This window comes from Rhynchophorus ferrugineus, unplaced genomic scaffold, assembly GCF_030347505.1.
Source record: "Rhynchophorus ferrugineus isolate W39M unplaced genomic scaffold, kcgeb_rfMv2 rfM1, whole genome shotgun sequence".
Taxonomy (NCBI): Eukaryota; Metazoa; Arthropoda; class Insecta; order Coleoptera; family Curculionidae; genus Rhynchophorus; species Rhynchophorus ferrugineus.
Genome location: NW_027472580.1, coordinates 51,851,020 through 51,865,560, shown reverse-complemented (window position 1 = coordinate 51,865,560; position 14,541 = coordinate 51,851,020). Strand labels below are relative to the sequence as shown.

The window sequence follows — 14,541 nt, the reverse complement described above, 5'->3', positions numbered from 1 at the left end:
AATATATGTATTAGATGTCTACAATGTTAAAATAAATTATATTTCATAACATTTTTGTTCAAATATTTTATTTAGATTAGAATTTTCTTGTATGTCAAAGCCAAAGTGAACTAAAACTCAGAGTTGATGCGGCAACATTGCGATTTTTTGACGTCACAAATTTCCGTGACGCATATATAAAAAAACCTTGAATAGACTATATAAATTATTCGATGTATATCTTCGAGGCAATATATTCTTATTGGAAGGCATCTATAATATATTACTGTAAAATAGGACAAAACAAGAGTTGGGGTCAAGCTACGATTTTATTTCAAGCCATTTTTTATCTGTATATAAACGATTCAGCAACGTTTAACAGTTGTCCAGGGATAAAGAAATAAGCGGTTATAACCGCAAAAAGATGTTATCTTAACGCTTGCGTCCGATTTTTTCCTGACAATGAGATCGAAAGGAGCCGCCTTTGACCGCCGATAACCTTCGCTGTTTACCAAAACCTTCAAAATAATTAATCGGAGCGTCTGTTGTTTTTTCAGTAAAGCTAATTAGATGGAAATTAACGAATATTAGGCGGCAGAAAAGTTCTAGGAATTCATCATTTATACGGTGAAAGAGATGCAATGTAATCGTTACCCAAATAAGTAAACAAGCATCTTACTAAAAAACTTAATAGAAGTTTGAACCTAACATCGAGTCATTCAACATTACGCCGAAATATTTTCTAGGAATTATAACCATTACGATTCCCGCAGTATATTATTTATATATATTATAGTTCAATAAAAGTAAAATGAAACAGATTCATAGTTGTAAAAATCGTCGTTAGCTTTAGCAGGCATTAAATTTAAGAAACAAGCTGGATGTTTACTTCTGTAAACTGGGACTTTTTGAAAAACAAACAGAGACAACAACAATGTTATTATTTTGCCAGCCTGAAGCTATCCACAAGTAAAATTCATTTTGAACACCAAAAAAATATTTTCTTAACGGATTTCGGGACACGAGCTTGCTTAGGAGATGATGAGCCAGGTTTACCCCACCCTTCAGCTCCTTGTTTTGATTCAGTAACATGATGGTAAACCCAGATCTCATTACTAGTAATGAAATGAGGCATAAAATCGTTATCATCCCCCCTAAGAATATTAGAATTAATTGTTTAAAATTAAGGAAATTGTCCTCCAAATGAAATCCAAGTGCCTTAGATCAATATTGATCGTTAGAATATTCATGCGTTTCCTTGTTTTTTATTTATTAGAAAACCAAAGTACCAATATGTATTCTGAAAAAAAAACAATGATTAAACTGATAAATCAACCTAGGTTATACGATATGGAAACGAAGGATAATGATTTATAAACAAGATAAAGCTCCTTATCATATAGACCTATCGCTCTACTGTATACTACCGAAACTTTTTGTAAAAGTATTCAAAATATCGAAATATATTATTAAATAAAGGAAATTAATTCCAAATCAACCATGGCTTGAAAAGACATTGCCCTGATACAGAGTGATCAAAGACCTGATATATAGGTCTTTGATGTCACACAAGCTGAAGATTCTATTGCTGCAAAAAATGCTTTATTTAGAATAAAACAAAACAAATGAAACTGCAAATGATAAAACCAAGAGAACCTTAGAGAAGTGTAATGGGACTTATAACCCTCCAAACAGCAGGTAAAAACCAGGAACAACCTCTAACTTTACAAACATCAGTTGAGGAAATAAGTAATACTGGCAAATTAAACTGAAGGAAATAAAGCCTGTTTATATTACCTTTACGGAAAGTAAACAACAAATTATTTCTACTTATAATAAGATACTGTTCTTTAACTAAACTATCAAAAGGCGTTCACTAATGATACACAAATGTAGGGATCTGGTACGTAAGAATGACATAATAATCAAGAGATGAAGAGAACTGTAACTACTGTTAATGTAATTTATAAATACAAAAGGCTAACCCCAGCCAAATTTTCAAATAGCCTCTAAACTAGACCATTATAGGAGGTGCAATAAATCACGTCAAATAACAGCCTTAGTAAAAAAGCAAAATATTGCGCGATTATCTTGAAGAATATATATATTAAAAAAACAACCTCTACACGTTACTATTATTTTGATACAGGAGCATTTTAAACAAAGTTTTCTAATCGTATATCTTGACAATAAATATATAGATTTCTATAACAACTGAATATTAATATTTGTAGCACATATTGGAAAGAATAGAAATATTTTATTAGCTGATGTACAAATTAAGATAAAACTGTACTATATATAATATACATTCATCTTATATAATAATCTTAAGCAACATCTATTTAATACAACAAGCAGTATATCAAATTTTTATTATATACTTGGTATAATGCAATTAATCTACCTTTCAAGAATTGTAGACAAATCATCATAATTTACAGACATTTTATCGAATTAAATCCTTATAATCCCTTAATGTATGAAAAAGTATGACGTATTATTCTTAATATTACTAATGAGCTAATTCTGTAGATAAAAATGAATCAAGCATGCATATATTCAATTATTGTATTTACTGGAAAGGAATATAATCTGATAAATGTGATATAAACGTACTAAATAAAATATTCTTTCTTGAAAACTTTTTGCATAAATATACATTTTATTATTAGAAGCTCGTTAATAATAAAATAACATTAATATAGACGCAAGCTTTAAGTATTATTTTTATTGTTAGGACATATTTTAAAACGAATTAAATATATAAAGCAGGAAGTAATTAATACATATTTATTTGAATATTATTGATTTCAATGAAGAATTATTTTTTTTATAAAGGTAAATTAACAAATATTGTGCAACAAAAACCTTTGAAGCATTTATCGTGTCTGTGACGAAATAAATGTAATTTAAATATTATTAAAAGAAGTAAACAATCTTTCACTAATACATATTTGAATATAACGAGTCGAATTGGTCAACATTAAACAGGAATATTTTCCAAGAATATCATCCATTATTAGCCAAAATAACTTTTGATTTTGTAACGTTTACGTATCTTGTGCCATATTAGATATATAAATAACACACAACTGGCTCAAAAGCACTCAATGTGACATATAGGCGACACATCTAATACAAAAGCCATTGAGTAGAAGTGTATATTTTATTTAAAAGTGTATTAAAAACAAATATTTATAAACATGAATTTATATTATTTACTAAAGTGATTTAGAAGGTAAAATATTGAACATAAGGGTCAATTAATTACAAAAAGTCGAATTAAATATATCGCAATACAACAATATTGTCGCATCAAAACTTTCTGAGCAATACTATTCAAAACATAAAATAAAAACATCAATCCCAGATTCTGACACAATGAAGAAAAAGAGAAATTTGGGACGTTAATGGAAATGGAAAATTTTAATGTTAACAGGACTTGTAGTGAATGTGATTTAATATCATCCAACTGTTGCAACTGCAAAATTTGCGAATTGGAGACCGACAAAGAGCCAATTTTAAATAACTTTCAAAAAATAATATACAAAATCGTCAACATTTTGGGACACGTAAAGACAAGTAAAGAAATTGTCGTTGAAAATATATGTATAAAATAGTATGCCGGTTCAATATTTGTAAAACAATCATTGAAAACTAGAAATTTGAAAGTGGCAATAGATAAATGTAATTCACATCAGTCATGTAGTTTCAACCAAATTTTCTAAAGTATTGTACCGAACAATGAAAGTCGGGAGTAGCTCAGTGAACGTATTGGTAACCAAAACAGGGACGACAATGCTATTAAATGTAAATCTGTTACCGCATCCGAACAGTATCATCTAAATTATAATTTAATATTCAGCAAGCTTGCAGTTTTATGTGAGACTAACATTTACAACGGCCATCAGCAAGGCGCAAAGACAACCACTACAAGTATATGAACTGAACTTGGAAAATCCAGGCTTCTCATAAAGACAACGATATATAGATAGTCCAAGCGACGGGAAATCGTTTGACTATGATTATCCACCAACAGATTAATTAAAAATATTGGATACCCAAAAACAATTCAACAATTAGATTATACAATCAAATAATTTTACTTTGTGTGGCATTGCAACGCATATAGAGCCTAGCAATTACAGAACAAATATAAGCTGAGCTAACAAAAAAAAAACGGTATACTTACAGCTGATGTGTTACTGATAAAATTACCCATTATTTCACTAACTAGTTAATATAGTGATTCATATTACATGATAAACTTTGTGCCACACTAATTAAATATAGCATACACAAAAGTCTGATTAATTCTCATCGGTAATTTCAAAAGGACATACAGAAAACGATACAATTAATTTCCTTTTGTGTCAATATGAGATATTTTACCATACATCAGAACATTATTTCATAGAATATTTTGTAGCATAAAATTACGTGTTTATTTAAACAGCTAGTTGACTATGATTTTATATAAAAGGGATAGATAGATAGGAAAATAACGAAATAAATATAAAACACCATGTAAAGCCACGCTCTGGACTTTGGTATACCCCATTACATAGATCAAATGTAGAAAAGGCTTTGACAAAGACCAATTTATCAAAGTATATTAATTTTTTAGGCTATTCATTTCTCTATTAGATAAACATGACTTTAACATCTTAAGGTAACAAAATAACTCATTTCATTCCAAAGATCGACAGTATTATTTCGAAACTATTTTCACGACTGAAATATACCGCATTGAAATGACAATGTAGCTTCAGCAAAACAGATCTATCTGAACTGTTATGAGACTTCATACTACACAAAAACAAAGTGATAAAAATAACAAAAGAACAGCCTAGTTTCCACCGATGATGTTACGAATATTAGCATGTAGCTATTAAGCTATATTGTGATGTTAACGTCAGTTAACGTGTCAGCTTAATAAGATTGACCGTTTACAGTGTCAAAAACAGACACAAACTTTTATTTACAGAAGAATAAAATAAATAGCGCTATTTATCTACATAATACTTATAATATTCTGTACTTGTTAACAAATATGATATCAGATCCAATATAATTTATTGATAAATAATATGCAGTGCGCTATAGAAAATATTCTAGTAGTGTTAACAAATCTAACTAAATCTAAATGTATGGAAAATCTCATAATCTGAAAACAAATTTGAAATAACGTAGTTGTTCTTCAATAACAATTATATTTAATTTAACGTATAGATTTATTTGAACTTAAAGATAATACACGCAAATAAACTATATATTTGATCTGAACGTTTGTATAGATTGTAAATAAATATTAGATTATGTATGCATGTTTACTTATTATATATACATATATATATATATCCTGATATTACCATTTCATCTGAATAAAAGCATCTTCCATTTTAGTTTCTTGATATATACATATATATCTTTCTGCAAATAATTGTTTTATAATAAATATGACACATTAAAAATATATTCGATAAAGAAATTAAGGATATATAGTTTTATATATGAAAAATTTTATTCAATGCATAAAACCAAATGCCCCTGTAAAAAGGTTTTCAGGTCGAATGGCAAATTAGTATATCGAAACAAGTATAACCAATGTTTTCATGTAAAGGCTTGTGACAGATTTGATGAGATACATTGACTTATGAAAATTTGTTGAAATGGTGCCACGAATATTTCTCTTGCGTCACAGTTCATGACCAATAAATTAACCCATGAAATGAAAAAATTCGTTTTAACTGGTGAAGTAAAACAACTGCGGCATAAACTTACATTGAAAACATCACATGGAAAGCATGACTAATCGGGGTCTGGTATCGAAAAGGAATAGTACAAAACTAACAATATTCATTGAAAATTATTAACTGAATTCACTAACAAAACAGCAAACTGTCAAATAATATTTGTCCTATAAGCAGTCGATTATACCGCGCATCATCCTCCCCGAGATTTTTTAGTGAAATCTTTCGGTAATTTCTGCAATAATTCTTTATATAAAACCACAACAAATTTCCTAAATTATTTTCCGAAACTAGTAGCATGACGGGGACAAATTCGAAATCAACAATTATCCGTTAATCAACTTTCACATTATTTTTTGGCAAGGTTTGTATACATATGTAATAAATATAGAAAGAGACGGAGCCAGATTTGTTTGAAAAATTCGATATTCTATTTTCGTCAATACGAATTTCACATGACTGATCACGAGGTACTGCTGACTGCTTTTCTGTATCTACACTATATTGTTTTCGGAGTTTGTTATGTTGACCATTATTTAAATGACCTTTTATATTAGCAGCACTTAACTCAAATTGAATTCATTTACAATAAAAATGTTTAAAAAAGTCATAATAAAGCGATGTCATCTCATTTCAAAATATACATAAAGGTGGTAATTATATTAACTTGTAAAAAAATAATTAAAAAATTAATTAATTATACTTTTAAATAATTAATTATACAAAATATAAGATAACAAGAGAATGTGCATTATCTATAGATAACATAAATTACTATAAAGTTTACTACCAATCCATGAATACCAAATTTAATAAAACTTATAAATTACAATTACAATTTTATAAATTCGAAATGTATTGAAATGAATGAAATGAAAAATGAATGTATATATATATATATATATATATATATATATATATATATATATATATATATATCACCGATCACTAAACCGGTCTTTTTGCAATACAATTGCAACTTTAATGAACAAACATACTTTTAGCTTTATATATTTTCATCAGCGCATAATTCTAATTAGTTTTAATATACCTTGCAAAAGTAATAATTAATGATGAACTAAAATTTGTATTAAAGAATAAAATTTGGGCATAGAAAATAAAATGAAATAGTCTAAAAACAAATGCTAAATATAATTAAATATAAATATGCTTGTTACATTATTAAAATATATCCAAAATATATTTGAAATGAATCAAAAATTTTCTGGCTTTCATGCTGTTTTCAAAATGTGTCCGTAATAAAGAAATTATTCAATTACCGATTGACATTGAAACAACAAAGCAAACAATACTATCAAAAGCTCTATATAGGCGTTACAATTTTATTATCAGCTTCAACATAATTTTCCTGTTTTGGCATGTTTACAAGACCACTGTAGATAAATGTTTTGGCTAAACATACAAAACAGGGTTTTAAATCAAGTACACACATCGTTACATTGTCATATTAAACATAATCTATTAAGTTGTAAAAATAAAAAAATTAAGATATTCTAAAAATTATACCCAATATATTCATAAATACATAAAATGTAGCAGAACCAAAAACATACTATCTACAACTTGATTTGAAATATTCTGCGTCAAAATGACGCTCTCACGTTTTGTTTATTTTGATGTTATGAAACATTCAGTGTAACTTATTTAAATATAATAAAAATAGAACTCACCTAAAATAGATTTCTTATTATGTAAAAGTTCATAATAACCATTAGCTAGTAATTCAGATGGGTTAGTTGGACTAAACAGACCTAATGTGACTAAACGCTCGCAGGCTTTCATCAAGTGAATGGAAAATTCCCCTGGATCAATGCCATATGCCCTCCAACCCCCAACACCATCGGCAACACCTGCAAATTAATGTAAAATTATTAAAAGGTTAACAAACCATACATAAGACGCAAAAAAGAATTAAAATATAAGTAAAGATATGATTGAAATTTAAACATTATATATATAAATAGTTAGAATTTAGCATTTCAAATTGATGCCTAGTTTTGAGGTAAAAATAGCGATAATCAAATTGCGCAAGAAAAAAATACAAAAACACATGGGCAAAAGGTTATGTGTACTGCTTCTTACCCAAGACGTCCGAAGACTTATGCTTCGTTGTGAACCAGGCATCATCGCCGAATTGTCCTTTAACCAGTCTTTGGATTTTTCTCTCCTTTGAGAAGCCACAAACGGCAGATACCAGAAAGGGCTCTGTTTTCTGTTGTAATTTTGGATCTGTCGCGGTTGAAAAGTTATGGATCCCATTTAATAAAGCGCGAGATATAAGGCGTCCTGTGACAAATAATGAGTGCATTATATCACTAAATATGTATTGTAGATACAAATGGGGTTTTTTCACAGCACCGCGGGCTCACAAACAAATGCCATTTCGTCAAAATATCTCGATCTAACCAACCAGCAAGAACCCGAACCCACACAGTCACAAGATCACATTGCCTACAGTTTAATTTGACGGGATTGACGCTTGAATCAAAACAGTCAGCTGTTTCTCCGCCAGGGTACAAAGTTCGAGGAATTACCTTGATTAAACTGGTTTAATTTTTTTATTATTTTTTTAGACTAAAATAGTATCTATAAGAATATGATAATTTTCGAAATCAAGATTAAATAGCTTTTAATATTTCATATAATTTTGTAATAATACTTTTTAAATATAACTTTAATAAAATTTGAATAACTGGTGACATCTATCGGCAGACGACAGAAATTATGTAGGTATTTATGCAGAAAACTCAATCAAACATTTTATATTATAACCTAATTTAATCATTATTTGTATTATTGAACTAATTTAAAAATTACTAAAATACGTAATATAATTGTTTCTATAAAAAATTGTTTATTATCAGTTTTTTTATTTGATATTTATATTCATAATTACTTTTCGTATAGAGTATTTCAAAAATTTATATTGGTCCAAGATATTTCTGTGTTTATTATTGTTTGCAAGATCGCTAATAGATGGAACATTAGATGTAAACATAAAAAAATTTCTTCAAATTTCCCTTCAATCTCAATTCAAAAGTGTTATTCCCTAAATGTAATAGAAAAAAGAAATGCTTGGAAGTAAATATTATTCATCGGAAAAAATTATTAATTAAAATTTTATATAAAAATAAGTGCACATAGAGGATTTGATTAATTTTAACTTTGTAATAAGGGTATAATGCTGTTAAATGTTTGCATAATACCCAGAAAATATAGTTTATCTGCGTGCAAAAATGTACTAACGAAGTTTCAAACGTTAAAATGTTGTTATTTCAAACAGTCACGACATTTTAAATGATACATAAACCGTATAGGAAAAGAATAATTACTAGTATCATTCAAATCGCAGTAAAATGAACAAAGGGCCTTCCGGTTTACTAAATCGGATGTGAAGTGGGGAACTTTTATAAATTTAGCGAGGTTGAAGCTTAACATTACTTTTAATGATCGAAATAAAACCCAACTTTAATTATGTGTTAGTTTCGTTTTTATAGTCGTTGGACTAATACGAAAATATTTTCAGACAACTTTCAGGCCGAGATTATGTTGTGTTTTATCGAATAATTATTCATCTAAAAAACAGTTAAGAGACAGTTATTACTCTATTATCTAAATGTATGTTTTAACTGAAATTTTCGTATCATGAAGTTTAACTGGTCCTAGTGCGATTTAGGGAACGAAATGTGGTGGCGGTCGCCTTTTCTGCTATTAAATTTAAATTGATTATTACGAGATCAAGTTGGTTTTCGTGTGACTAATTTGGTTTTGTTTATTGCGGAGGTCAATTCATACATATTAGATTCCAATATAATAACGTATAAAGTGACCGATACACGACGAAACTCCACTTCAATAATTTAAAGTTTAGTTTGTAAAGTTGTAGTGTCTTGAACGTGTCTATTCAAAGTGAGTATTACGTAGTTTATTTGGACTAGTAAATTGTAATATTTGGGTAACATCGAGTTGGAGCTAACACCACTTATAAGCATAGATTTCTTTAATAATCTACGTGAGTTTGGACAGTAAAGTACACACGATATCAATTTTATTTTTTTATTCACAAAATGGAATTTGACTGTAATTGTTAATACAAATAAATAACCGTTTTAATCGTGCGTATTTCACTAGGCAATGAAATAAAGCTATAGTTTAATTTTCAAGTTCTAGACCTATTGTTAATTTATTTCTGATAAGTTTTAAATTAATTCTCATACATAGGTTGATCCAGTAGTGAGCTATAGTTCTGCTACCTTAATCTGAAGCCTTTTCACTCGTCCACTATTACACAAGTACCCTTAGTTTACTCTTCTTCAGTATGAGAATTATGCCCATTTAATACCTGAAGAGCCTCGTATTTTCCGGGAAACAATTGGTTGAAGAGCCATGTTGGTTTTAGCACTTAGTTGCAAATAAAAAGTTTATTATATATTAAAACTAATGTTATGCCATGTATAATGATGTAATATCTAATGTTACACATAACTATTTTGTACTATTTTCGTATGGTATAATAGTGCCATTTGATTTCAAAATCAGTAAAGTTTTTTAGTCTTTTGTTGGTAAACTTGATTGCCGATTTGTATTTTTATTCGCCAATGTTTATTAATTTATTTGCCTCTTAAAGTTCTCTTATACGTTTATGTTTTTTGTCTACTGCTAAAACTGTTGTATTATCTACTGTATCAATGTAGTTATCATAATTCCTTTGAATTGAAAATATCTGCATTGATTTGGATATTTTGTTAAAAATGTCGAGACAATAGTCAAAAATCGGTCTATATTATTTGATATCATCTAAATGATGTTTACCCGGTTTTGGTATTATGGTGACTTCTATGTTCTGGTGCTAGTACATATTTTAGTCTCATTGCTGCCTAAATAGGTTATAACTATTACGGCTGGTAATTGGCTTTTAGGCAATTGTTTTAACATTTATTTAGCTTTTACATGGTGATGATGTTTTTTACGGTGGATGTATTTTTCTTAATTAGTTCTTGTGGGGTAACTGGTATGATATTTTTGGATTTTTAAGTTATCACTATTACTTATGGTCTGATTCTTTTGCCCGTCCATCTCTTATTCGTTATATTCTTGATTGATAGTATATACCTTAGCTAGATATTCAGAAAGGAGCTCCATTTTTAGCTTATTATCTCTGGCCCATGATACGCAGTTGCCTATTATCGGAAGGATACATGTTGTTTGTTCTATAGACCGAAACCTAGGACTTTTTTATGCTGATGGCTGATCGATAGAAGTTCGTTGATATTTCTTGCGGCGTTTAGTATTCTCGTCTAGCTCTAGCTTTTTTCTTTTTAATTAATCTTTTGTCGTGTACGTAATCATTTTAGTATATTAGTATGCTGCTCCCTGAAATTTCAATTTCTTAATTTGTCAGGTATTATTTTTCTGAATTAATATTAATTTTAATTGGTTCACTACAAATTAAACCAGTCATGTATTAATTACTTTTATTACCATGTAGTTAAAGTCCTTTGTGTTCAATTCCTGGTCCTATCCCACCTATTTTTTCCATATGGTGATATTTCTTCAGAACTCCTTCTTTAATGAATTAGCTTAGTAGTCAGTTTACTTCCACGAACCTTTAGTTTTTTACATTGCTATGACCCTTAAATTAGCTAACTTGGTAAACAGTTGACAATATTATATCATATTTTGTTGCAATACTAATGTAATGCATAACATATATACCCTTATGAAAATCTATTATCGCCATATATTTATTTATTTTTAACCTATATTAATAAAAATAACAATATTAAGTACATTATAATTTTAACACATCACTTTAACATAAAGTGCATCATTATTGACAGATGAACCCCAAATGACAAATTAATCATTATTTTTTTAACCAGAAATAATATTGCAGTGGTAAGTCAGTCATTTGATAAGAGTTATACAGTAAGAAAATTAACTATTAGTGTAACCTCTAATTATTATCACAAGAGTCTAGTCCTGCAGAATCCAGGATTTGAATTTGCAACACTGCCAGTTGTTGAAAATTATATGTATATTTGAAGAATATAATATATATTCTGGAATTCACAAATTAACCTAAAATCTCACTTGAAACACAAGTTCAAATTTCAGTCTATGATTTTAAGTTTATATATTATGTCAATAAAGTAACAAATATAATTTATTTATCACTATATAAAAATACAAGCATCCACTTGTTTTTAAAATTTCTCAGTAACATATCTTGCACAGCACTAAAAATACCTTCATTGTTTCCTCATTGAATCTCTCGATATGCAAAAACAACATGGAAACCCCTCTCTCAATTCACTCAATAAAAGCAAGGAATGTATTTCAAATCGATATGCATTAAGGCTATGTGTAGAAAATACACGTATATTATGGCTATATTTTTTAATTCATATATTCTATATTTCATTTCATATTGAGCTTCATTTATTATGATTAAAACGTTCTTTCATTAAAGTAGAGTGTAGGTACCCAGAAACTCAGATTGTGGCTTATATATCCTATATCTTTGACCCCATTTACTCATGCTTCAACACTTGCAGCATCCCTCTTATCTTTTATACCTATGGAATTAAATTGGTCTGCTTGCTGAATATCATATAAATCTTTATGAGTCAATAAATCAAGTCATTTCAAACTGCCACTACTTAAATTAGCTTGGGTTTCATCCAATATGGCGTCCATTGGGATTTTAGCTAGATTTTAGCTGATTTAGCTGATTGATTTTAGCAGCTAGATTGACTGCAATTATATTTTTATCTGATTTTAATAACTTTAATCACCTCTTACCCTTTGATACATTCTTATGAATTCCTGCATAAACGCTTAAATTTAGTAATAATAATTTTACCAAAGCAGGAACCGCAAACCTAAAAAATCTTCAAACAAGACAAACTCCAATGCTTCCAGTTTTAATGCTATATGATCTGTGTAACTCTGTGTATGATCTGTGATGTGTGTAACTATATTGTCAACGAGCTGTGATTTTGATGAGATGTACTCACATAAAGGACAGCGAGTCATATTTATCTATACTTTTACATTCGCAGGATCAACTATGCCTAAAGTATAGGATACATTGCTCAACAACATCTCCGGATTTGGCGCAGTCACACTCTCCTGCGTAGAATAAACCATAGAAAAGAATAAAGTATATGAAACTATATTGTCTTCCTTTTCTAGTGGCGGTCCATTCTTTTCGAGTCGGTCGGTACGGTCGATCAGATCAAAACAACAAAAAAATCGGGAATATTTAGATTTTGCGTTACCTTAATAATTCTACAGTAATAATAATTAAATTGTTGTGTTATTCTTGGTGGTCTAACATATATATATAGTTTTAAAATATGGAAGAACAAGGGTAAGCATCAATCATCAATCATCAATTTTATTTATAGTGGGAATTCTAGCTGTCACATCATTTTCAACATCAATATCAACGACCTGGAATAGGTATCAACATATGCCAAAATTTAATGATTACAAGAACAGAATCTTTTTTTTGTGTTAGAAGTAGTCAAGTTATTAATGAGGTTTGCTCATCAAAAATGGTATCAAAAACTGTAGTAACTGGTAATAATTAGATATTTATTTTAAACATAATATATTTTTATAATGATTTAAATTTTATTTTATAGCTAAGATATAGCTAGAATTTGTTGAGAGTAAAAGTCGAAGAATGTGAAATTTAGAGGATCAGAGAAGAAGAAATTAGACAGCATTTTGCTAAAATATAAGAACTCTGTACAATGATACTTTGAAATAATTAAATTTGCTAACAAAAGTAGACCTGGAACAAATAAACAAAATATAAAACTATCAACGACACCCCAATGATTTAATGACAAGGAAAATACAATGCCTTATTATATAAGAATATAGGCAAATAAATTATTGTTCAGTTTTAAAGTACGAACATCCATTCTTTTTAGGCTATTAAATATACAATGTGCTAATCGAAAGCTCGAGGTAGTCAATTCATTAATGGGGTTTGTGGATCAAGAATAGTAGCGATAATATTTGGAGATTTTTAGGAAAATTTTTACTGCTTTCATATATAGTGGTGGCTTTTTCGTTTGGTTTTAATTATATTGGCTGTGTATGATCTAAACGGTTTGGGTCTTTTTTATGGTAATGTATATTTATGTGGTTCTTGGAGTTTTTTTAAATTGAATGTGAATTTATTTAAATATTGTGTTTTTATAAAAATAAAAAGGCATATAGAAAAAAGCATAACTACTTTCATTATTTCATTCTAATCAATACTTTTTTTTAATAAAATGCATTACTTCAAAAAAGTTTCAATTTTTATTTCTCTCCTTATATATGGTATCAACACTAAATCAATTATTCATCATGCTTGTGCACTTTTATTTATAAAAAATGATTATGATAATGTGTAATATGATGTTTTTATAAAAATAGAATAGCGGGACATATATTAATTATATTTTTATTATTTCGTTTTGTTCAATACTTTTTTAAATAAAATGTGTTATTTCCAAGATTTTTGCATTTTTATTTACTTCCTGAACCTATTTACCTGCTTAATATATTCGACATTAAATCTAATAATCACGATAAAAAATAAGTAAATAAAGCTGTATATACGCATGCGCCAAACTCGGATTATTCTGTTTTAAAATTAAATGAAGCCAATATGCGATGCGCGAAATCCGGAGATGTTGCTGAGTAATGTATCCTCTAAAGTATGAAGAATTCGGTACAGAATTGAATCCCATTTGCAAAATCAAAATAAAGATTGAATGGA

The 14,541-nt window shown here is 28.6% G+C and overlaps 2 protein-coding genes across 4 annotated transcripts in view; one reads left to right on the top strand and one right to left on the bottom strand.

The window, feature by feature from the left end:
- LOC143189111 (protein phosphatase PTC7 homolog) overlaps positions 1 to 8,230 on the bottom strand; it is a 32,210-nt gene extending 23,980 nt beyond the window's left edge. Inside the window, exons 1-2 of the mRNA XM_076393785.1 lie at positions 7,839 to 8,230; positions 7,427 to 7,606 (exon numbers count right to left, since the gene is read on the bottom strand). Coding sequence (XP_076249900.1) covers positions 7,427 to 7,606; positions 7,839 to 8,064 — 406 coding nt within the window. The 5' untranslated portion in view covers positions 8,065 to 8,230. The remainder of the gene's footprint in view (positions 1 to 7,426; positions 7,607 to 7,838) is intronic.
- A 1,190-nt stretch (positions 8,231 to 9,420) lies between these two features.
- Positions 9,421 to 14,541, top strand: part of LOC143206972 (uncharacterized) — a 36,373-nt gene continuing 31,252 nt past the window's right edge. For all 3 annotated transcript variants that reach the window (XM_076419909.1, XM_076419904.1, XM_076419911.1), the window contains exon 1: positions 9,421 to 9,665. The gene's annotated coding sequence lies outside the window, so the exon portion shown is untranslated. The remainder of the gene's footprint in view (positions 9,666 to 14,541) is intronic.